General features: G+C 47.1%; 1 protein-coding gene across 3 annotated transcripts; it reads right to left on the bottom strand.

Moving 5' to 3' along the window:
• Positions 1-3,943: 3,943 nt before the first annotated feature.
• Positions 3,944-22,854, bottom strand: MGAT1 (alpha-1,3-mannosyl-glycoprotein 2-beta-N-acetylglucosaminyltransferase). 3 transcript variants are annotated; one of them, XM_023552184.2, is made up of 3 exons: positions 14,246-14,378; positions 11,460-11,533; positions 3,944-6,580 (listed from the first exon to the last, which is right to left on the bottom strand). In XM_023552184.2, the coding sequence occupies exon 3, from the start codon at positions 6,450-6,452 to the stop codon at positions 5,109-5,111; it is 1,344 nt and encodes a 447-aa protein (XP_023407952.1). In that variant the 5' UTR covers positions 6,453-6,580; positions 11,460-11,533; positions 14,246-14,378; the 3' UTR covers positions 3,944-5,108. The 3 variants fall into 3 exon arrangements, with proteins under 3 accessions (XP_023407952.1, XP_023407941.1, XP_003404746.1); XM_023552173.2 differs by lacking the exons at positions 11,460-11,533; positions 14,246-14,378 and adding an exon at positions 22,738-22,854; XM_003404698.4 differs by lacking the exon at positions 11,460-11,533.
• Between the last annotated feature and the right edge of the window lie 1,254 nt (positions 22,855-24,108).

The raw sequence follows: 24,108 nt of genomic DNA, 5'->3' as shown, positions 1-24,108 counted from the left end.
AATAATCCCGGAAGCTGGACTATATGAACAATGCAGCACCAGGATTGGATGAAGACTAATTAACAACCTGCAATATGCAAAGGACACAATCTTGAAGCACTTACTGATGAAGATCAAAGACTACAGACTTCAGTATGGATTGCACCTCAACATAAAGAAAACAATCCTCACAGCTGGACCAGTAAGCAACATCATGATAAATGGAGAAAATACTGAAGTTGTCAAGGATTTGATTTTACTCAGACCCACAACCAATGCCCATAGAAGCAGCAGTCAAGAAATCAAAAACGATGTTTTGCATCAGGCAGATCTGGTGCAAAAGACCTCTTTAAAGTTTTAAAAAGCAAAGATGTCACTTTGAGGACCAAGGTACGCCTGACCAAAGCCATGATATTTTCAGTTGCCTCATATGCATGTGAAAGCTGGACAATGGATAAGGAAGATGGAAGAATTGACACCTCTGAATTATGGTGTTGGCGAAGAACACTGAGTATACCATAGACTGCCAGAAAAATGAACAAATCTGTCTTGGAAGAAGTACAGCCATAATGCTCCTTAGAAGCAAGGATGGCGAGACTTCCCTCATGTACTTTGGACATGTTATAAGGAGGAATCTGTCCCTAGAGAAGGACATCATGTTTAGTAAAGGATCAGCAAAAAAGAGGAAGACCCTCAATGAGATGGATTGATACAGCGGCTGCAACAAGTATACGACGATTGTGAGAACACTGCTGGATCCAGCAGTGTTTCCTTCTGTTAAGACAGAGGTCCCCAGCCTGCAGAAAATTCCACTGCCTCAAACAGCTTTCTTGGCATACCCCATAGTTTTACATTAGAATCCTGGTTCCCTTCTCTTTAACTTCTACCCAAAACTAGAGGAAACTGGCAGAAACCAGTTTAGGTATGATGTTGATGTTCAGGGTAATCTTTTAGACTGCATAGATAGTAACTTTCCCACCTCTGGGTGGAGTTTAACTGCCATTTTCTGAACACATGACACATGAAGTTATATGTAAGCCCCATTGTGTCTGCGTAGTATGATAAATAATGTTGCTGATGTAACTTGTATGAACTTCCTTCTTGTAAACCCCTTAAAAGTAACCACCTCCCTCACCCTCACTGAGCAATCTTGGCGCCAGCAGCCCCGACTGTTTCCTTTCCTTGTGCAATGAAATAAAGGCGCCTTTCCACTCTCTCACCTTGGTCTCGTTTATTGGCTAAGACAAGCAAAACCTGGGGTTTACACCTGCCAACACTGTTGTACACAAGGTCACTATGAGTTGAAACCAACTCCACAGCACGAAACAACACACACACGTATCTAAAGCCCGAAAGGATATACACCAAGTTACCAACAGAGACTGGGGGATGGAAATGTGAATGTTTTTACGATTACAATTTCTGTATTCTAATTTTCTAAAATGAACATGCATTGTTTTTGTAATGAGGGGGGAAAAAAGGAGTAAAGGATACCTTTTATTTTAAAAGGAGTGTTGTATCTAACACTCAAAGGCCACACGACATGCCACCTTCCCAGCCTTCCCTTAGGGCCGGCCCACCTTTGCCTCAGGCAAACTGGCAGAGTTCTGAAGGCTTCCACCCAACACATTACTGGGAGTGACTCACTCCACAAATGAGATCCCACCAGTGACCTAGATAAGACAGGAGGGCAAAGGCCAAGAGACTCCCTGAGGGAAGGCAGAAATAACAAAAAAAACCAAAGCCATTGCCAAGTGGAATCCAACTCAAAGGCATAAATAGCTGTCCTAAATTCCACAGACATAAGCAAGCAGGAAAATGGAAAGGACAGGAGCATCTATCATCTCTAGAGGCAAAAGCAGAAACTGCAGCAGCAGAAGCAGTGAGGCAGAGGAGTAGTGGGCTGGCCCCAAAGCCACTGCTGCACCCACAAGAGTACTGGGTTCCTTGTGGGGCCTCTGAGACCCCCCAAGCACCACAGTAACAGATGGAATTACAGCCTGGCAGGGCTGTGCCGGTGGACAAACAGCCATTCAGTTAGGGCCCAACTTACACAGAAGTGGTGATGACCTGGTTGATCTCTTTGGAATTATCTTTAAACCTTCAAACTCAAGGTTGGCAGAATTCTGCAGTCTTTAATGCTTTCAAGCTTGACATTTTATTTCTGCTTGCTTTCTTATACATAGGAGCTTCCTGGTTCCTTAGAGGCTGCAGCCACATACACAGGAACCACACCTGAGGCTGCCTCGACGTGCTGAATGTGGCGTCTCTGGGAACACGCATCAGAAGAGAAACAAGACACCAAGAAACCCTTGAAAGTGCTTCTTGCTTCAGGAGAAATCTGAGCAACTAGGCCTCTATCTTCTAAGACTGTCCTCCTGGTCCCCAGCAGGTGCCCAAGCCCCACAGGCCTCCTCCTGTACAAACTCTCCTGGGAGGCCGCTCCAGGTCCAAACCACCAGTTCCGCAGCAGCGTCCCTCCACCGCTTGGCCTCACTGTGCAGCACCATCCAACACCCTGGGGACTGAGGAAGGGGAGCCCAGAAGCCTAAGTGAGGCTGGGAGTGGGGGACCTTGGAGAAGGGGAGTAAAGGCTAGACTGGAATAGTAACAACATCACATTGTGATTAACATTGCGATTTGATTGAAGAATCAAAGAGCCTGGAATCAAATCCCGGCTCCACCCAAGCAGTTCTGTGACTTTGGGCAAATAAACTCTTGTTTCCTCACTTGTAAAACAGAAACAATAATGGCACTTACCTCCCAGGATTACTCTGAGCATTAAATGAGTTGGTATTAAGTGTAGAACACTCAGAACGTGGGGCACTTGGTAAGAAATTGTTAAATGAACAGTTAAAAGCATGGAATCTGGCAAGCCCCGTGCTCCTGCCTCAACTGTCAGGCATTATGCCTCAGGCTCCTCTCTGGGCCTGTTCCCTTATCTGCAAATCAAGGATAACGATCATCTCCCCACCCCAAAAAATAAGAGTAAATAATCCAACTCCAGCAACAAAACCAAAAAAAAAAAAAAAACCCCAAAACTGTTGCCATCAATTCTGACTCACAGTGACCCTACAGGACGGAGTAGAACTGCCCCATAGGGTTTTCAAAGAACACGTGCTGGATGTGAACTGCTGACCTTTTGGTTAGCAGCTGAGCTCTTAACTACTACACCACCAAGGTTTCCACAAGCAACAAGGGAGGGCAAAAGTAGCTCCACAAAAATGTCTGAAAGGCGGTCCCCTATCATAACCTGCATTCTTGAGCCTCGGCAAAAGCGAGGCTTCCCCAACCACCCTCTTCCTGACGCTGTGGAGTTTTCTGTAAACAATGTCACGTAGCCCAAGGTTTTTCAAACCCACTAATGAATTCAAGCAGCATTTTTAAAAAAATAAATTGGAGAGTGGAAACTATCAGAATGCACTGCACATAACAGGGGTAGTTTCAGAAAACGTTTGCTTGCTACATATGTGTGTTCTCGATGACGTTAATAAAAGGCATTTCACCAGGGTTATCGTCAAGGGAGCTCATGGGTGTCCAATAAACACTGCCTGAGCCAGCAGAGGGTACCCTGCAAGGATACATGCCCCATGAGGACTGACCAGGTTTAAATTCTGAGTTCTCACAGGCCAGACCTGCTCAGCTCCCAGGAAGTGGGCTCACTGACTATCCTGCTGAGGATCCCATAAGCCCACCTTTAGGGAAAACTAGCTATTCAGGTGCTTTCCACCTTCAAGCATGGCCTTTCTTTCACACCCAGATCCCTCCCCAGCTGACCCATAGTTTTCTCCCTTCTCACTCTCCTCTTCCATTCATTCTGCTTTCCTTCCTTCAACTTGTCTACTTCCTCTCACCTTTCCAGCCCTTTCCTTGAGCTTACTGACCTCATTTTCCCTTCCTTTCCTCCCCTACCCTTCACCTTTTACACCTCCTCTTTTCCAAGACATGTACACACACACAAATGTTTTTCAGACAATTGAGCCTTTATTTTTGAAAATAATTCTGTAGCTTCAGCTTCCTTCCACGAAATTGAGGTCAGGCAAGAAACAAAAGCTCACAAATTCCTCTCCAACCTACCATCTGCATCCTAACCTGTCAGGATATGCGAATACATGGGGGAGAGGGGTTGCGGCGGGGGCTGGCACGGGGCCGGAGTGGTCCTGGTCTCAACTATTCTACCTCGCACTGAGGAAAAGAAGGCATCAGAAGCCACAGCCCTCAGGGAGGAGCTTGTGCACCAAATCGCAGGGGAAGAAGGTACGTGAAGAGCTAATTCTTTCAACAAACCAGCATCAAACCCTCCTAAAGTAATAGCGAAGGCATCAGTGTTTAGGGGAGAGGGGGAGAGTAGGAGACTAGAGTTTGTCTCTGAGCAAAGATGAGGGAGGGAGTTGACCCAGCCACAGCTGAGGTCTTCCTTCCACCACCTTTACCCCCCACAGCTGGTAAGGCGCTAAAGAGAAATCTTTCTTTTTCCCTTCAGCTTTTCATCTCAGAAATCACCAATTGCTGGGCTGCCAGGAAAGAAATGAAAAGAGGTCACAGGGATAAGAAAAGATGGGAAAAGCACCCAAGAGGAAGATAAGAAACAACAGGAGGTGGTGGTAAACCCTCACAGCTACCAACTCCACCCCAACCCGCGACGGTGAAACCCCTTTGGTTAGTCTCATTTTGGCCACAAATACGCCCCTTTCTCACATAACCCAGCTCCCCCACATTGGGGGAAGATGGGGAAGGTACAGGGGGAGGGCTCATAGAAGAGCCAGATCACAGCAGAGGAGGCTTGATCAAGAAAGCTAAAGTTGCCAACCTCTCTGCAGATGCCCTAGGAGAAAACTCTGGACGTGGGCGTTTCTGGCCCTCGCAAGCCCAAGTCTCCCTCTACCACACAGTGGTTTCTTGCCTAATACCTCCCAACATATCCCAGAAAGAGTCCCCTGATCTGACCCCTCTTGAGAATGAGAGAACAACCCTCGCCCTATCATCTCACACTCGAATACCACACTAAAAAGAAAATAAAAAGTCCCAAGAAGGAGACATACACACAGGATGCCATGGCCCGGGGATGGCGATCCTGTCTCCACCTATGATATGGCAAGGGAAGAGCCCAGGAGGGACAGACAGACGGACTAATTCCAGCTAGGATCATAGCCGTCCCATGTCTGCGGAGGTGCCAGGTGGACACGGCGGCCCCGGAACAGGAAGCTGACAATGCCCCGGTAGCCGGCCCTGGGGACACCTGACTTGAGGTCATCCATGACACCCAGGGCCTTGGCAAAGGCCTTGAAGCTGTCCCTGCCCGTGTACTGCACTCGCACCTCCCCTAGCTCCTTCCTCTCATTGGTCCTCACGTTTTCCACCTGTAGTTGGGGAGCACCGTAGACACGTGCAAGGAAATTGCGGTCGTAGGTCTCCTGCTGCAGGTAGGACAGGTCCAGTTGGGTGAAGTGCACAAAGTGCTGGTTCAGCTTGATGAACTTGAGGTGCTGGTCAAAGAACTGCCCATGGCTGACACCTTTACGGCCAAAGGTCATCGTTCTCGAGATTTCGGGCCGCACACAAGCCCGCCCCTGTCGCTGCTCTGGCCTGCGCATCCAGTCATCCCAGAAGGCCTTGGGCCACTTGGGCTCCAACTCAGCCCAGAGCTCGGCCAAGAGCAGCCAGCCCAGGCCAGGGAAAAAGTCTGTGCGGTAGAGCAGCTCGGGCTTGCTTGAGTCTACCATCTGTTCCTTGCCATTGTCATTCCAGGCAGACACACACCAGAGAGAGGGGTCAGCCCTCAGGAGGGGGTAGGTGGCCTGGAAGTACTCAAAGAAATCTGGCGCCACCTCCAGGTCATCCTCGACCACTACAGCTGCTGAGAACTTGAACCTGTGGAAGATCTGGCCCAACGCCCAGCGGTAGTGCCTCGCGATCTTATAGTAGCCCTGGAATTTGCGGTGGTCAGGAGGCACGGCAATGCTGCTCAGGTCAGGTTGCCGGATGTGTGTGATGGTGCTGCCATAGGAGGCTATGACCTGGGCTGTCTCCTCATGCCCACAGTCCTGGCTGACTATGATGGGGAAATGCTCAGCCGAGGGGCGATAATGCAGCAGTTTGTCCAGGCAGCGCCGGACAGTACTGCGGTCACAGGCGATGACCAGGATGGGGATCACCGCTGGTGGCGGGGTCACAGGCACATGTGGTGGAGCGGGAGGGGCCACAGTGGGCACTCGCAACCGCTGCCTCCACTGAGCATGGTGCTCCCTGATCTGCTGCAACAGCCCCCGCTGACGTTCCAACTCCACCTCAGCATCCTGGGCCAGGCGGATCACCTCACGGGTGAGGCTGGCGGGGTCATCATCAAGAGCACTGTCTGCAGGGGGCCTGCCAGGTGCTGGACGTGTCCAGAAGAAAAGGAGAAGCAGGGCGTTCCAGGCCACAAAGAGAATAGCGCCCCACAGCACAATCCCTGCAGACTGCTTCTTCAGCATCCTGGCCCCCACGGGGGAGGGCAGGGACAAGGGTAGGGCTCTGAGCTGCCCTCTGTACGCCTGGCTCACTTGCCCACCTTTCTAGGGAAGCTTCCTCTGGGCTTCAGGATCAGGATGCAGCCATGCACCTAAGGAGAGGACAGAGAGAACCATCACCACAAAGCCATCTGATTCCATACCCCCAGGGGGCAGAAGAATGTGTAGGGCAGGAACTGATAAACAATGAGGGAGGAGGGAGACTAGGAGGCCGGCTCCAGCTCTCCTAGAAAAGAGCTGCCCTTCCCCTCATCCAGGGGATCAATCTGCATGCGAGAACAGACATGAGATGGGGACAACATGCTCCACCACTCCAAAGTGAGTTAATGTGCCTCAGAAAAGCAATATATGTTTGAGAGGGAGGTAGAGAGTGGTGTTGATGGAGGAAGTAGGAACTCCCGCTCTCCCTTCCCTATCTGAAAAATTTCAGGGGGCGGGGGGATGGGGGGGACAATGGAGTGAGAACTTCTGTCTCCCATTCCTCAAATCAAACTGCCCTAAGACTACAGGTTTAAAAAATTAAATACCACACCTCAGTGCTAAAGCCAGCATTTTACTTAATAAGGATGCACTGAAGGCATTCCCACTAATGTCAGGAACAAAGCCAAGATGCCTACTGTCTCCACTACTATTTAACATTCTGCTGGAAGTATTAGCCAATGCAATTAGACTAGACAAAATAATTACAGGCAGAAGTGGAAAGGAAGCAAAACTACCTCTATTTGCTGATGCTGTGAGAATATGCCTCGAAAATTCTAGAGAATCAATTGTAAAACCAACCCATACAAAGAACTGACCAAGGTATCAGGATACAAAGATTAACATGCAAAATCATTAGCCTCCATATCTACAAACAAAAACCCATTAGAAGAAACAATGGATGAGAAAACCCCATTTACAGTGGCCATAAAAATGATAAAACACTTAGTAATAAACTTAACAAGAAATGTTCAAATCTTTTACGAAGAAAACTGTAATTCCTGAAAGTTGCAAAAGACTTGATCATCCCTTGTTCTCAGTTAGGACATCTCAACATTGTCAAGATGTCAGATGCAATCCCAGTAAAAATACTTTTTTTAAGGAGCTGGACAAATTGACATTAAAGTACATATGAAAAACTAAACATGCAAGAATATCTAGGAATATAATGACAATGAGTTATGAAGGGAGAGTAGTATCAGATATTAAAGCACTGCATACTACACAGTCTCTATAATTAAAAAAAAAAACCGTGTGGTGTGAGAAGGCAGAGGAGGACAGGAGCTGGCTGAATGGACACAGGGAATACAGGGTGGAGAGGAGGAAGGTGCTGTCTCATTAGGGGAGGGCAGCTAGGAGTACACAACAAGGTGTGTGTAAGTTTTTGTATTAGAGAGACTGACTTGATTTATAAAACTTTCACTTAAAGGACGATAAATAAAATTTTTTTAAAAAAGAGAAAGCTGTGTGGTGGTGATTGTTACTGTTAGCTGCCACCAATCAGCCTCCGATGTACAGAAATAGACAATCCAATGAAATAAAGGTAAAAGTCCAGAAACAGATTCAACTACACATAGAAATCTAGTAATGATAAAAATGGTATTGAAAATTATTGGGGCAGATATGGTCTTACTAATAGTGTTACAAAACGTTGTTGTTGTCGTGTGCCATGGAGTCGATTCCGACTCATACTGACACTAGAAAACCACGTCAAAAAAGATAAAACAAGATATGTATACAAGGAAATGGGGCTCTGGCAGCGCGGTGGTAATGTAATGAGCTCGGCTGCTAACCAAAAGGTCGGCAGCTCTTTTCATGAAACTAATTATTCCCCCGCCACCCCCCAACCCCCCCAAAACGGGTTGGCAGTTTGAATCCACCAGCTGCTCCTTGGAAACCCTAAGGGCAGTTTCACTGTGTCCTACAGGGCTGCTATGAGTCAGAATTGACTTGATGGCAACAAGTTTAGTACACAAGATTAACTCTACATAGATCTGAGATGTAAATATCAAAAACCCAACAATTACAAGTGCTAGAAGAAAACATGAATACATTCCTCTGTTATCTGGGTGTAGAGAAAGGTTTTCTAACTACAACTCAAAATCCAGATGCAATAAAAGATTGATAAATTTCACTCCTTAAAAATGAAACACTTTTGTATGGCTAAAAATACCATAAACTAAGACAAATGACAATCTGGGAGAGAATATTTGCAACATGCATCACAAATAAAGAGCTTATATCCTAATAGAAAAGGAGTATTTTAAAACCGAGGGAGAAAAAGGTCAAAAATTCTATACGAAAACCGGCAAAAGAACAGTAACTCACATGAAAGCAACTCACAAAAAACGGCCCTGAAGACATAGGAAGGGCTGTTCAACTTCACTCATAATAAGAAACACAAATTAAAATTATAGGAAGATACCATTTCTCACTCATCAGACTGGCAAAATTCAAAAACCTGTCCTTCCACTCTCTTAACAGTGTCTATTAAAGAGCAGAAGTTCTTAATTTTGACGATATTCAACTATCAGGTTCTTTTTTTTTTCTTTTATGGATCATGCTTTCGGTACTGTATCTAAAAAATCTTTGCCTAACTCAAGATCACAAAGATTTTTTTCCCTGTTTTCTCCTATAAGCTGTATAGTTTTAGTTTTGCATTTGGGTCTGATTCATATTGTTTATTTTTGTGTATGACGCGAAGTACCTAATGTCTTTATAACAGTTTGGCAGATTGTCAAAATGCTACACATAGAGTTACTACATGACCCAGCGAGCCCATTCCTAAGTATATACCCAAGAGAAATAAAAATGTGTCCATATAAAGACCTTTATGGGAATGTTTGTAGCAACTTTATTCATAATCATCAAAAACTGGAAACAACCTTAAAGGTCCATCAACAGGTCAATGAATAATTAAACTGTGGTTTACCCATAGAATGGTGCAGTGTGCTGGCTCACTTTTGAGTACCCTTTCTAGCCATGGTTTGTAACTCCCACCCAAGTGATTTGGTGGGATTGTGTGATAGCGTGATTGTGGCCCACCAAAGCGACTGCTCAGTTTTGCCAACCCGTCGAGTTTGAAATGAACCACCCCAGAGGTGGGAAAGGGAAGATACCACCGCTATCAAGAAAGAAGGGCCAGCGTGTCTTCTGGACCTGGGATCCCTGCGCTGAGAAGCTCCTGGACCCAGGAGATAGAAAACAAGCTGTAACCCTGAAGACGGTGAAAAGCAGTGGCAGGAAAGACTGGGCAGCAGAGACCCAGCAGCAGGAGACAGTGTGGTGGGCTTCCTGGCCCAGAGAGAGAGAAAGGTGAGTGCCTTTGGGCAGAGGCCAAGGGCCAAGAAGAGGCGTGTGCCTGTGAGCACAGCTGCAAAGAGGCTGTCCTGATGGAGGAACTGCATCCTGGGTGCTTCTGAACCTGAATTGTAACCTGTTACTTCCCTAATAAACCCCGTAACTGAGTATTGTCTGTGAGTTCTGTGTGACCACTGCACTGAATTATCAAACCCAGCAAAGAATACTGTGGGAGAGACAGTTGATGTCAGATTTGGTAAAAATGGCAGAGAGAGGAAGCAGGCCTGATCCCCTCCTCATAGGAATCAGCCTTAGGCTGTTGATCTTGATTCTCCTTCCTCCTTGTGAAGTTAGACGAGGTCAGACACTGCCCTCATATCATTTTTACAAATGGAATACTATTCAACAATAAAAACAAATAAACTATAATACACTTAACACATGGATGAATCTCAAAATAATTATGTGGAATGAAAAAAGCCAGACCAGAAAGCACATAGAGTATGATCCCATTTATATAAAACTCTAGAAAATGCAAACTAATCTACGGTGACAAAAAGCAGACCAGTGGTTGCCTAGGGATGGGGGTGTGGGGGCAGAGAGGAGGAGGAGGTTTCATCTAGGCAGTAGCAAACTTTCGGTGGCGATGCATGTGTTTGACTGATGGATATGTTTACCGATGGTTTCACAAGTGCATACCTATGTCATAACTTACCAAATGCACATTTTAAACACGTACCATTTACCCTATGTCAATTATACCTCAATAAAGCTATCAAAAGAAAAAGACACTTTTGGGTCAAATGATAAAATTGGAATATAAACAGATTAAAGTACTGCATTGGTGTTAGCTGATAACTACTGTGGTTCTTTACAAGAACTCTTAAGTAATATCCAACCCAAAGTAATACACACCGAAGTATTTAGGAAATATTAGGGGTAGAGGGCCATGACAGATGCAACTTATTCTCAATTGGTTCAGAAGAAAAATATCATGGATATACATATAGAGAGTAAACGGAACCAAATGTTAACAATAGATGAATCTGAGTAAAAGGAATTTAGGTGTCTTTATACCGTTTTTACTCTTGCAACTTTTCTGTTAAAGTTTGAAATTATTTCGAAATAAAAAACTTAAAAAAAGGTCAAATATAGTAACACAGCCCACAGCTACGAATAGCCTCATCCATCAATATGACCCCAGTTGGGCACATCATTAAGAGGGAACCCAGGACAATCCATTTATCCTGAACTGCCTGTTCACTCAATGTCAAGTATCATGTACAGGCTCTATGACAGGCTCTGGGAAAGGACCAGGACAGACATCCAACAAGAAAAAGGCATGTCCCACCAATCTTCCACACTCCTCCAAACCCCATTATTTGAAAAAATCTGAGATACCCTCCAATTCCCAGATGGGTGCCATTCCTGTTAAAAGGGAGCCTGGGCCACATGGACAGGACACCTATAGGTACTGCAGCTGACTATTCTACCTAAGGTCCCAGTTAGGAAGACTTCCAGATGATCCCATCCCAGTCACCAACCAACTACAGCCACGCAAAAGACCACAAGCAAGAATTACCTAAGCTATTATTAAGTAGTATTAATAAAATGATCATGTTGTTTAAAGCTGCTAAGTTTTGGGGTGATTTGTCACGAAACAATAAATGAGTAAAACAGAATATACATGACCTTGTGCAAAAATGGTGGCATCAGACCTTCAGCAGGAGGGAGAATCAACATCAACAGCAGCCCAAAGCTGATCCCTATGAGGTAGAAGTCAGACATACCTTCACACTCTAATCTTTTTACCAATTCTGACACCAGCCCTCCCTCCCGCAGCACTCTCTCTTTCTCTGCTGTGTTTGATAATTCATTGCAATGGCCACACAGAACTCGCAGACCACACCACAGGCCTGGGAGCACATAAAGGCTCATTCTCTCACATGTTGATATTGGCTGTTGGCTGACACTATCAGGAGGTGATGTCTTGAACACCTACATGTGGCCTCTCCATGTGGTCTGGGCTTCTTCTTAACATGTAAGCTAGGTTCCAAAGGTTCCTGTCCTAAGAAAGAGAGCAAGCCAAGTGAAGCTGTTATTTTTTTTACGATCCAGCTTTGGATCACTTCTGCCTTACTCATTCATGGGGGAATCATGAGTCCCTGACCACTTTTTAAAGCCCACCACTAGGCAGGAGGAGGACAAATTCAAATTCTAAGAACATGTGGGAGGGATTACTTATGGATGTCACCATTTGGGGAAAAATACAACCTGCCACACCTTCCTTTTCTAAAATAGAACAGTCCTTAACCCTGCCTTGAGTCCCTCCCTGATTGATACACTGTTATTTATGAGATTTGCCTGCAAGACAGACCAAAACTGGCTTTGAATTGCTAGCAATTCCACAATTCATTTAGGAAAGTGACACGGCTGCTCCGTATCGCTAAGTACAAAGATGTCTGCATTGTAGTGGGAGATAAGGAGTAAGCCTTTTCAATACATAAAAACTTCAGCCAAACTCAGGGGTCTTTGGGCAGGTCCCACCAATCTCTACGGGTCTCGGTTTCTTCATTTGAAGGACTGCCTAGGAGCTGTGAGGTCCCTTTCTAATACTCTGATTCCATGGTATTTTCCAGCCAGTGCCCTGTCTCTGGCAAAAATGATTCTTAAATATCAAGTGAACACCAGATAGTCAATTTCCAATTGGCAAGAATAATGGAGAAGCCATATTTAGCTTTAAAATTAAGTGGTAGGAATGTTGAAAGACTTTCCCTTCTACCTACATCTTGCTTAGTATGTTAAAAAGCACCACCAAAAAAAAAAAAAAAAAATCCGGAAAGTACAGAATATGTCAGATAATGGAGACTTAAATGTATTACTTTCTTATTCACTCATTTATTAGACCTCTGGTAGACAGGCTCCTGTATCATGCACCAGGCTCCATAATTTCAGAAGGATGGAAGAACTGAAACGGAGTCAGGGGGTACACTAAATAATTCAAGGGCTTAGAGAATAAGAGCTAGCAGAAAAGGAATGCAGGTTATTCACCCTGGAAAAGAAAAGGCTAAGAGGAAGTATAGTGCTGATGCAGCAAAAAGAATGAAGACCGGGGATTCAGGCGACGTAGCACTAGCAAGCCAAGCGACCTTAGGCAAGGTACTTGACCCACTTGTGCCTCAATTCCCTATTTTGTAATAGGGCTGATTTGGATCATCTACAAGGTTGTTGTTGTTGTGTTGTTGTTGCTGTTGTGTAGTCGATCCCAATTCATTGCAACCCTATAGAGTAGAACTGCCTCACAGATTTCATAGTAGGAAATTTTTATGGGAACAGATCACCAGGTCTTTTCTCCACAGCTGGTGGGTTCCACCACTGTCAGTTAGCAGCAGAGCTCTTAACCACTGCACCACCAGGGTTCCTAATCTCCAAGGTACTTCAGTTTCCAATGATGAGGAGGATAGTGACAATTTCCCCAACACCCCAGACAGGAAATGAGTATAACCTGTCACATATGCCCCACTGAGGTCAGACATCTTGCAATGCTTTCTAACCTACAGAAAAATAATAAGACAGAAAAACAGCGATCCAGGCGAGCGCTGTGGGCTCCTGCAACGGGAAGGATCCCAAAGCAATGATTCAAGATGGTAGGTATATCCTGGAAAATGAGCAACTAAGAGCAAAAGATCCAAAAAACCAAACCAAACCCGTTGCTGTAGAGTCGATTCTGACACATAATGACCAAAGGATATATGGTCTGAAAATATTACAAACGACAGAAAATAAAGCCCAGTCAGATGTTCTAAAGCAAAGACTGAACACATCACTGAGGCAAGGGTTAACCAAGGTGTTGCCTCACCCTGTTTCAGTTCTCCGTGGAGACAGGGGTCAGGGTCCATATGCTTGACAGTTTCTAAGATGGGAGCCTGCACGTCTCAGGATGTCTCAAGAGCTCCCAACTCCACACATGTTAGCAAACAGGTACGAAAAGTTTTCTTGTCAATTTGCATATTTCAACGTTTAGCCAATTTCCCCCATAGTTAATTTCTCCTTACAGCTGTAGAGAAAAGGAACTTGGGGGAATCCCAGCTCCCCAAACCCTTCCCAGCGATCCCATCACCTCCCCTGGCCCACACCCACATATGCCCTGCGGCCGAGTTTCACAACTGCCTCCCCACCCCGCGAAGCCCGCCCTCCTTCCAACAGCTGGCGGCCGAGATTCCAAAAGCAAAACGCGAGTTCCGACTTCCCCAAGGGGAGATGACGCGCAGCCAGGGCGCCGGACGGCCCGGGCCAAACCCCTCTTGCTAGGGCTCACCGGCACCAGGGTTTTCTAGGGACACGAGGGGCTCGGAAAGTGGCAGCTTCGCAACCTCAAACTCAAGGAGTTCGTAGCACCCTCTCCGCGTTCGCGGGGCCTCCCTCCAGAGGACAAGTCCCTGAATTGTCCAACTCGGGCGCTCCCGGAGTCTACTCACCATATCCTCCCAACTTCCCTGGTCCCGAACTTTGCCCGCCCGCAGGGGCGCGGGGGAAGTAGCCCGGTGCCCAGCGGACTCCAGGCGCTCGTGCGATGCCGGCGCCTTCCGGCTGGCCGGCCCTTCCTGCGCGGCGGCGGGGCCGGACTGCCGGGCGGGCAACGTGGCCCTTCCCCGGGGAGGGGCGAGGGCGGGCCGAGGGGCGGGGCCGGCCTCTCTGTGCCCTGCCTGCCCCTTAAGGCCCCCGGCTTCAGGCTCCGGCGTCCGCTCCCGGCCACGCCACGCTAGGCACGTTCCCGGCCTCTTCTCTCCCCGACTCTTCTCAACCACCTGCCTCCTAAACGACCCAAGTTTCCCGGAGGCCCCAAGTTCGGGAGGCTCCTATGGAGGCCGCTGTTACCTTTGGTCCCATCCCTGCTCCAGTGGCAACTCTAAGTGTCCTTACCCTCCCTCGACTTACACCCTGAACACCTCCAGTCCAGACCGCTCCCGGTGTCTCCCCTCCCCAGCCCAGGTGCCCAGAGCCTAATGGGGTGGCAAGGGGCGCCTACCTACTAGCCGGGCAGCCTGGGTTAGGCATTCACCACAGACAAGGCCAAGGCTCTGGGGACCAGCCACCCCACCCCAGGCCGCCAGCAGGAGGCTGGGTAGTTGAGGGCAAAGTGGGGCACATGGCACAGGGATGTGAGAACAGGAACCCGGGTGCCAAAAGGGAAACCAGGGAGGAAACACCTGCTGCCAAACCAGACAAAGGCCAGCTGTTGTTTCTTTTTTCTTTTTTTTTTTTCTTCTAGGGTTGGGGAATGAGAGCTGTTAGGTCTGAGTAAAAGTGCAGAGAGAGGAGACAGGCCTGCCCCCAAGGTAGAACAACCATACCCAAGCAGGGAAGGAATCAGGCACAGGTTTTTCTGGTAGCCCTGTGGGAGGGGGTGGGAGGAGAGTCAAGCATCTGTTAATACTCGATGTTAGGTATTTTAGATGCCAAGAGAGTTAAGATACCTGAAGTAGGAGGTCTGGCTGGAGGAGGAGAGGGAGGTCAGATTCAGGACCCAGGCAGATCAAGGGACGAAAATCTCTGCAACAGATAAAACGTTTGTGACCTGAACCATGAGCAAAGTCTGAAAGGGGAGTAGAAAGACACAGAAGACCAGGGGCTGAAGGCCCTGACTGTGGGTGGGGAGAGTGCTGGGAGGCAGCACCAGAAAGGGTTTTCCTAGGCACCCAGGTCTGAGGCCCAAGCCCTGGCTTCTGCAGCAGGCCACTCAGTGCAGGCCAGATGCCAGAAGGTAAGCCATTCTGGGACTCACAGAGGTGCCTGCTAATCTCCACTCAGCTTACTCATCTCTGTGTCACCAGCCCTCCTACCTGACTCTATGCAGAAGCCTCAGCTCTCCATCACCCACCACCCACCTCTCTCACTATCTGACCTAAGAAGTGAGGGTGGGGAGCTGAGAAACTATTGCTGCTCTGTGCAAGTGACTTTCTTGAGGAAGACTGAGTCCAGGGCCAGCCTTGTCATGTGATCAGTACACACTCTCCTCCATCCACATCCCACCCCATGTTCCGGAGCACCAGAGCAGCCCAGAACTCTGCATTGTGTAGTTACTGACTTTGCTCACTCACTTGTTTCTGCATGAAACCAGAAACTGTGCTGGGTTCTAGAGAAACAAAACGTGGGGCATGCTGTAAAGGAAACTGCATGAAAGTGAGGCGCTAAAACAGAATGGCTGGGGAGTAAGGCCTCTACATGCCAGACCCTCTCCTACAGTCTCTCCTTTAAGGTTCCCAGCAGCTCTGCAGAGTGCTTTATCATCCCCATTCAATAGATGTGGGGTCTGACACCTTGCTGAGGGCCTTAAGACCTAGTGCGGGGCATTGCCAGGTTTTAAATCCAGGCATCCCTAACTCCAAAGCTGGTGCTCATTCCCTCCCCTCATGGATGCCTCAGCACAAGTGCCCTCTGAGATGGTGCTGTGTGTCCAGCACAACAGGTGCACAGTGGGACAAAAGGGAAGTCTTTGAAGAGACATCACTGGAGCCCAGCACTGGAGGAGTAGAGTGAAAGAGAAGTCTGGGCTGACACATCAGTGGAGCTGGACTGTGTGTGCACACACGTGTGTATGCACACGTGTGTATGTGTGTGTTTCCAACTACAGTGTGATGGAACGCTTTTGTGTGACCTGTCTAGCCATGGTCTTGTAACTCCCACCCAGGTGACTGAGCAGGACTGTGCAGACAGGGTATTTATAGCCCATCGAAGGGACTGGTTGATTTTGCCATCCAGCTGCGCTTGAAATGAGCAACCCCACCACCAAGGAAGAAGAGCCTGGAGCAGAGTGCTCATCATTTGGACCCAGAATCCCTGCGCTGAGAAGCTCCTGGATGCAGGAGACAGAGAGAGAGAGATGTAACACTGAAGAGAGCGAGACCTGGTAGCAGAGACCAGCAACAGGAGACGGCGTGGTGGGATTCCCAGCCCACAGAGAGAGAAAGCTGAGTGCCTTGGGCAGAGGCTGAGGGCCAAGAAGAGGTGTGCCTGTGAGCACAGCTGGGAAGAGGCTGTCTTGATGGAAGAACTGTATCCTGAATGTTCCTGAGCCTGAACTGTAACTGTTACTTCCCTAATAAACCCATAATCGTGAGTACTGACTGTGAGTTTTGTGTGGCCACTGCAATGAATTATCAAACCCAGTAGAAAGTGCCGTGGGAGGGACAGCTGGTGTTAAGTGGTAAAGATGGTAGAGAAAGAAGGCATGTCTGACCTCCACCTCATACGAATTAGCCTCGGGCTGTTGTTCGCGATTCTCCTTCCCCCTTGTAAAGTTAGGAGGTGACACAACGACCCCACGTCATTATTACAGTTGGTGTAAGGAGCGGGATTCTTTGCTGTGCCTCCAGACTCACGGAAGCATGGAACTTTGTAAGAGAATGAATAAACATGGGCTTGAGAAGTCAAAATTTTGATTCTTAAATGGTTACTTTAGTTGTTGTTACCTGTAATGGCGGAAAGGAACCTTATGTTGCATGTGGAGAGGCCTGTGGCCAAAGCCAGGCCAAATAAGCAGGATGATTGATAGGGGGCCAGGGCCTACTGGTTCCACCCAGCCAGAGGCTAGAGGACATATCTGTATGAATGAAAAGGTAGTCAAGGGGTGGAGAAGATGCAACTGGAATGTTTTAAGAAGGGTTATGCGTTTAAGATTATGTGTTTAACTGAACGTACTATGGATATTGGATGTTTCTCCTACATAGTGTCGTAAAGCAGAGCTAAATGTATGGTAGAAATGAATAGATTACAGAAAGCATGTTAGCTAATACTTGATTGGATATGCTAAAAGGGGAACTAGGATTTGCCCGAGGGAAACACAGGCTGTTTGAATGCAGTAGCTCTGTGTATAGTGTGGGGGCTTGGGTCAAAAACCTGAGCCCCACCCAGATTTGCATTGCAGGAAGGACATATGCACACACAAAAAAAGTGACTATTTTGCTTTTTCAATTTTGAGCAAACAGTCTGCTGCTGGATGCATTGATACAGGAAAAGTCAGGACCCATTAGAAGGCCTCCTTTCAGGACTGAGAGTTAAAGGAGCCTGCAAGTATACAGCTTGGTCTGGTCACTTGTGGTGACCACCTGGGTCCACTCAATGAGTGGAAGTGGGGGAAGTACAGCAATGAAGAGACCGACTGAGTTGGGACATGTTCCACTGGCACCCTCTGACCTAGCTCACGGGGGCTAGGGACGAGGGAGTGAGGAAGGGCTGGCTGGTCGGAAGTAAATTTACAGGTGGAACAAGCTTTATCTAGCCCAAGGTGGCTAGGGATGAGAGAGTGTGAAGGAGTTGTCTGAAGTGCCAGGAGGTACGTATGCGCTCTCGAACCTAAGACTACTGCTACCCATTGTGACCTAGCTTGGATGGCTAGGGATGAGCTGACGAGAACCCAGCCTAATGAAGAGAAAGTTGTTTGACACCGTGAGCTGATGCAGATTGCTGAAATTTGTTGGCTTGCTTTGGACTGGACTTTGCTTATGGACCTTTGATCGCCTGCACTGAGAAGCTCCTGGACCCAGAAGACAAAGAGGGAGAGCTTTAACACTGAAGACATCAAGAGCCAGGAGCAGAGACCCAGAAGCAGGAGACAGCATGGTAGGCTTCCTGGCCCACAGAGAGAGAAGACTAAGTGCTTTGGAACACAGGCCAAGGCTGGGGAAAGGGCCTGTGAGGACGGCTGGGAAGAGGCTGTCCTGATGGAAGAACCATATCGTGAATGTTCTTGAACCTGAATTGTAACTGTTACTTCCCTAATAAACCCATACTTGTGAGTATTGACTGTGAGTTTTTTGTGGCCATTGCAATGAATTATCGAACCTAGTAGAGTGCTGTGGGAGGGACAGCTGGTGTCTCAGTTGGTAAAGACGGTGGAGAGAGGAGATGCTGACCCCACCCCACATCATTTTTACATGAAGTCTCCAGCTTAGCTGATTGCATGGACTGTGATGAGAGACTGGAGCCCACACACATGTGCCAGCCAGCAGCCAGTGTCTCTGCACCTCTGCCCTCTCTCTATGCTTTCTTTATGAAGGGAGTTCAGGAGCTTGGGGGCCTTGCATCCTTACACTCAGTGTCAAGGCAAGAGGGAAAATGGTAACATTTCCTAAAAGTGTAAACAGTTAGGAAACAATGGTTTGTAGACCCAAGGTATCTAGAGCTAAAATCACCCTCCAGGAGGAAGGGCATAGTGGGGTGCTGAAAGGTGGGTGAGTCCAACCACCCCATGAGGAGATGAGATTCCCACCTCTAACAATTATCCTTCTCCATTTAAGGCAGTTCAATGGCAAACAGAACAAGGAACTATTTGTGCATCATAACTCACATCCCATCTCTACAGTTCTTTGTTAATTTTAGAGGACTCTAAGTTCCAAGACTAACAGGAAGATCTAAGAGTAGAAATTCCCTGACTTCCAAGAAGACTGTCCCAAGAAGAAAGGGCCAGTTTAGAGAATGAAGATGGGCTAAATTCTTAGGTAGAAGCAAGAGAAAGTATCTGGTATGAGAGGCAAGAAGTCAGGGTAATGAGTGCTAGACTGACCTGGAAAAATAGCTCCAGGGTTCTGGTAAAGGAGGTTTCAGTGGAAAGGATGATAGGGGAAGAAAAGCAGAAACATGGTATGAGATGCCTGGATTCTGGGGATGAGACTGGGATTAGATTATGTGAAACTGGAAGAAATGGGAGAATCAGGTCACAGGACAAGACAGAATTAGAAGGAGCAACACTCTATCCTGCCCACCCTTACTACCACTCAAAAGAGAACTAAAAAGAAGGAAGTGAAAATTGTTCCAGAAAATTTCTCTTCCATAAACCATGCCCAAGATACCATGAATATTTTTACAATTTGGAAAAGACTCATGCTTTAAGATGTTGTCTTGAAATCAACAGTAGGAAAAAAAAGCAAAGTTTTAAATCAGTGTTCTGTTTTCCCCCTCCCTTCCCCCCAAGGTCCCTTACACTCTGTACAGACTCAAAAACTCAGCTCATCAAGGTCAAAGAAAAGAGAAGAGATTAACACAATAATCACTGAGCAATGTCTGTAAAATGTAACTTGGTTAGTAATCTACAATTCCTCCTGGAAGAAAAAAAAAACCAAACCCGTTGTCACTGAGTCAGTTCCAAATCATAAAGACCCTGTAGGACAGAGCAGCACTGCCCCACAGGGTTTCCAAGGAGCGGCTGGCAGATTCAAAATGCTGACATTTTGGTTAGTAGCCACAGCTCTCAACCACAGCACCACCACGGCTCCAACTCATAGCAAAGAAGTGTATAAATAAATAAATTCAGTTAAAACACTCGTAGAACTTTTGGTTAAATCTATCACTGGTCCTAAATGGCTTGACATCCAGTGACTGCCCTGTCTGGCCAGGGTCCAGAGGGAAGCGCCCTGGTGTCCTTAAGCCTCTGAGAAGGGCCAATAGCTATCTTGAGAGTTGAGTCTCGTGGAAGAGTCAAGCAGAGGACTCAACTAAGGCTTTTGGTGGAAGTTACAGGGAGATGAATTCTGGCTCACGATAAGGAAGAAACGTCTTACCAGAGAGGCTTTCTAACATGGCAATGAGTTCCTCTGCCTGGGGGTTTGCAGCAGAATCCAGATCCCCCTTGTCAGCTCAGATGCTGTAGAAGCAGCATAGCACTGGGCAGGCGATTACAGCATCTGCCACTCCACACTCTTAGGCAAGCCCCTCCTGTAGCTTTCCGTCATATACCAAACTGGGGAAATAATATCTGCACTGTCTTCCTCACAACAACACAGTGAGGGAAAACTGGCACAACAGACTGGACGCTTTACATAATATAAGCACTATCCAACTACAACAGGACTCCTTGGTACTTCCAGCACTTCGAAGTACTTACAGGCACTCGCAGGACAGTATATTCCAAGCTACGCAGAATGAGGAAAGCCTTCTAACACAGTGTAGGATCCCAGCGATGGCTGAGGAGGCAACCTGGAACTATACAACCCTCATTCTAAGCAAAGACTGGCACCAAGAAATGGTTGGGCAAAGCTGGAGATGGTGACATCCCCGCCCTGAAAATCGGACCCTCTAAAGTAGCAGCCTGGCCTCATAGGGGCTCCCCACGCCATTAGCACCAGAGACAGAGAAGTTCAAGACCAGTGATTCCACCCATGCCTGCCTGACCAGTCTTCAGGCCACTGAGGGGAGTCAAAGACCCCTGTAGCAAGGAAGAAAGGCCAGGAGAGGGGAGGTGGATTAAGTTATAAATACAGGACTTTTGGCTTGCAGACGACCTTAGTCCTTGTTGTCAACTCCAGTGAACATGAAGCTTAGGTGTTAGTCTGATGGTAAGAGGTGGAGAGATGCTAGAAGTCAAGCCTTCTGCCCCTCGCCAAAGCCACCATACGCCTCTACATCTCTAAACTCCCAATACTATGTTCCAACTCTCCTTTCCGCTATGTTTGTTGTCACTGAGAAAAACAGGCATTCTGACACAGGTAATGTGAAATTCAAGGAAGGAGTAAGCAAGAGGTGAGAAGATAACTATGAACAGGTCTGCTTTACATGAGGAACACAGCCTGTGAAAATATAAAGGGCTAAGAGCTGTGAAAAGACCTGACGGCCTGCTCCCATAAGATTACAGCCTAGAAAACCCTATGGGGCAGTTCTACTCTGTTCTATAGAGTAGCTGTGAGTTGGAACGGACTAGACGGCACACAACAACGAAAAAAGATGTCAGTCTGAAAAAACCATCATCTTAAAGTACAGCTCTGTTTCCGTACAGATTACACCCAAAAAACCCTACGGAGCAGTTCTACTCTGTCACACAAGGTCACTACGAATCAGAATCGACTCAGCAGCACCTTACAACAACAAAGTGCAGGTGAGAGCAGGACATGACACAGGAAGGAAAGGCCCAGTGATCACTCCAAGAAATGAAGCTGCATCTCCTAACCAGACTCTGATCCTTATAACTTAAACTTCCCTTCACTCCTCTTTAAACAGCTACCCCAACCAAGATCACTAGAGAGCCATAAACAGTACTGAAGCCAACGCAGTATCTGCAGAATCCCTTGTTTAAGTTCTCCTTAGGACCAGTTCACCTCTTTCTACCACTTGACAACCCTAGGTATTGTTATAGTAGCAACAGGAAATTCAGGCAGGCTTTTAGTTAAGGACATCTAAGGCTTTTACAAACACACTAGTTCAATAAAAGAACAGAATTCTAAATTCAGAACTTTTCTCTATGTAACAATCAAACAGAGACATAGCATCAATGTCACTGTTTCGTGGCCCTTGGCACTTTTCAAAATTCCTCATCAGGTTGTTCCTTTCAACAACTTGTAAGCAGCCTGGGAAAGTGAGTTATCCCACTTCAGATGAAGTGACCACAGCAGAGGTTAATCAACATATCTAGAGCTGCAAAGCAACTAAGAAAGTCAGAGCTAGAACACATATCCTATGACTCCCAAAGCTGTGTTCTGTTCCTCCTTTCTTTCCAGGTTTCATAGCTTAAACTTCCTTATAGTGGAAGGAGGAGAGACAACTTTGGAGGTTATCTAGATCATCTCCTACCCTCCCCACATAGCAGTCCTATTCTGTTAGCTCCCCAAAATATAGCAGCCTGCCTCTGCACGGGTAATCCATTCCAGATTCTTAGCCCGAAGTGACGTGGAATCCTATTATCTCAGTGCTGCAAAGGCTCTTAAAGGTAATCTAAACCAACTTCCCTTCAAAAGCTGTAATTCTTTTCATGTTCTCTTTACAAGGTACCTCTCTGACTGGGTAAGGAGAGGCTAGAACAGATCTGTACCCAGAGAGAGTGATGCAGAGGTGAAGCTTCCTGTGTGCTTGTCTTATCTGGGTAATGGTCATCATCAGGAGGTGCCCTGAGTTGAATGAGCGTCCCACAACTGTGACCCACGCAACACTTCCTGCACAGGAACATCAAGACACCAAGTGGAAAATGAGACAAGAACCTTACCTCTCTTCCCTCAGTTGCTCCCCTGGAGATCATCAAACCCCCATCCAGCACTCCATTTCCAAAGCTGAGAATCCCGAATCAGATCCACAAAAGGAAGTGCAGTTTTTCTCCTTTTATCCTGGTCCAAAGTCCATGGCTGAGTGGACCATGAAGGGGAGGAGTGTGGGGGGGAAGGGGTATGTCCAGCCCCCTCCCCCCCCAATGTACACTTTAGTGTCCCTCCCAGGGGTCTGTTACATCCCTTCATTCAGCCGGCAAATTAAGCCCAAAGTCCGGTGATGGACAGATCCCAGGTACTATCCCATCTCTTGCTCAGGGAGGGTAAGTCATCCACTGTTGGGACTGGCCCGGTTGTCTTCTGCTCAGGATCATGAAAAGAAACAGGCCTGAGAACCGGCATGGCCCAGGAGGCTGATTTCTGCGTTAACCTGTGGAACATTTAAACATTATGGCATTCTCCATTCTAGTATATACCCAAATACATTCCTAAGACTTTCTAGGTCCCCCTCCCTATCTAAATTTGACTCCTTTACCATGCCCTTGGAAACCCTGGTGGCACAGGGGTTAAGAGCTATGCTGCTAACCAAAAGGTCGGCAGTTCGAATCCACCAGGCACTCCTTGGAAACCTTATGGTGCCCAGTTCTACTCTGTCCTTTACGATCACTACATGGGTCGGAATCGACTCGATGGCAATGGGTTTGGTTTTTGGTTTACTATGCCCTAGCATTAAAAAACAAAAACAAAATCCTTCCCTAACCACTCCACAAGGTAATAAAGTTCCTGTTTCACCCACATATTGCACCCCAAAATAGTCGTATCGATACATATATATATATATATATATATACACACACACCCACACACAAATATATGGCTCAGGATAAAGAAGGATCATATATATTCCACTACAGAAAAGTAACCAAAAGCACTAACGGTATGCGTAGACCCACACACTAATCACCCTACATCTTCCAAGCTTCTTAGGATCTGCAGTGTTTTAATCGTCCAGCTCTCTCCAACTGAACTAAATAAATCCATTCCGTAGCAAGATACTGGCACCTTCCACGTTCATTCCTAGCTCCCATTCCTTCAACCCTCACCTCCCCCTCTGCTTCCAAAAACTGTGCCAGGGATTTAATTCCCAATCTCTGTCAAACTCCTTCTAGGGGCCACTCTTGAAAGCACTCTCCTGGAATGTTTGAGGCCCGAGTCCTGCCTGCAGTAGCTGTACAGTGTTCCAATTTCTCTGTCCGGGAGCCCACCCCTGTCGCCTCTCTCCACTTATTTTAACATACATACATACACACACACACACACACCCTCTTCCTTCCCGTAGGGGCGTGGTGTGCACATACACAATCCCCACCCCC

This window comes from Loxodonta africana, chromosome 2 (genome assembly GCF_030014295.1).
Source record: "Loxodonta africana isolate mLoxAfr1 chromosome 2, mLoxAfr1.hap2, whole genome shotgun sequence".
Classification (NCBI taxonomy): Eukaryota; Metazoa; Chordata; class Mammalia; order Proboscidea; family Elephantidae; genus Loxodonta; species Loxodonta africana.
This window is presented reverse-complemented; position numbering and strand designations above follow the sequence as displayed.

Excerpts from the sequence above, each read along its gene's own strand:
- MGAT1 (XM_023552173.2), bottom strand. The coding sequence starts at position 6,452 with ATGCTGAAGAAGCAGTCTGCAGGGATTGTGCTGTGGGGCGCTATTCTC.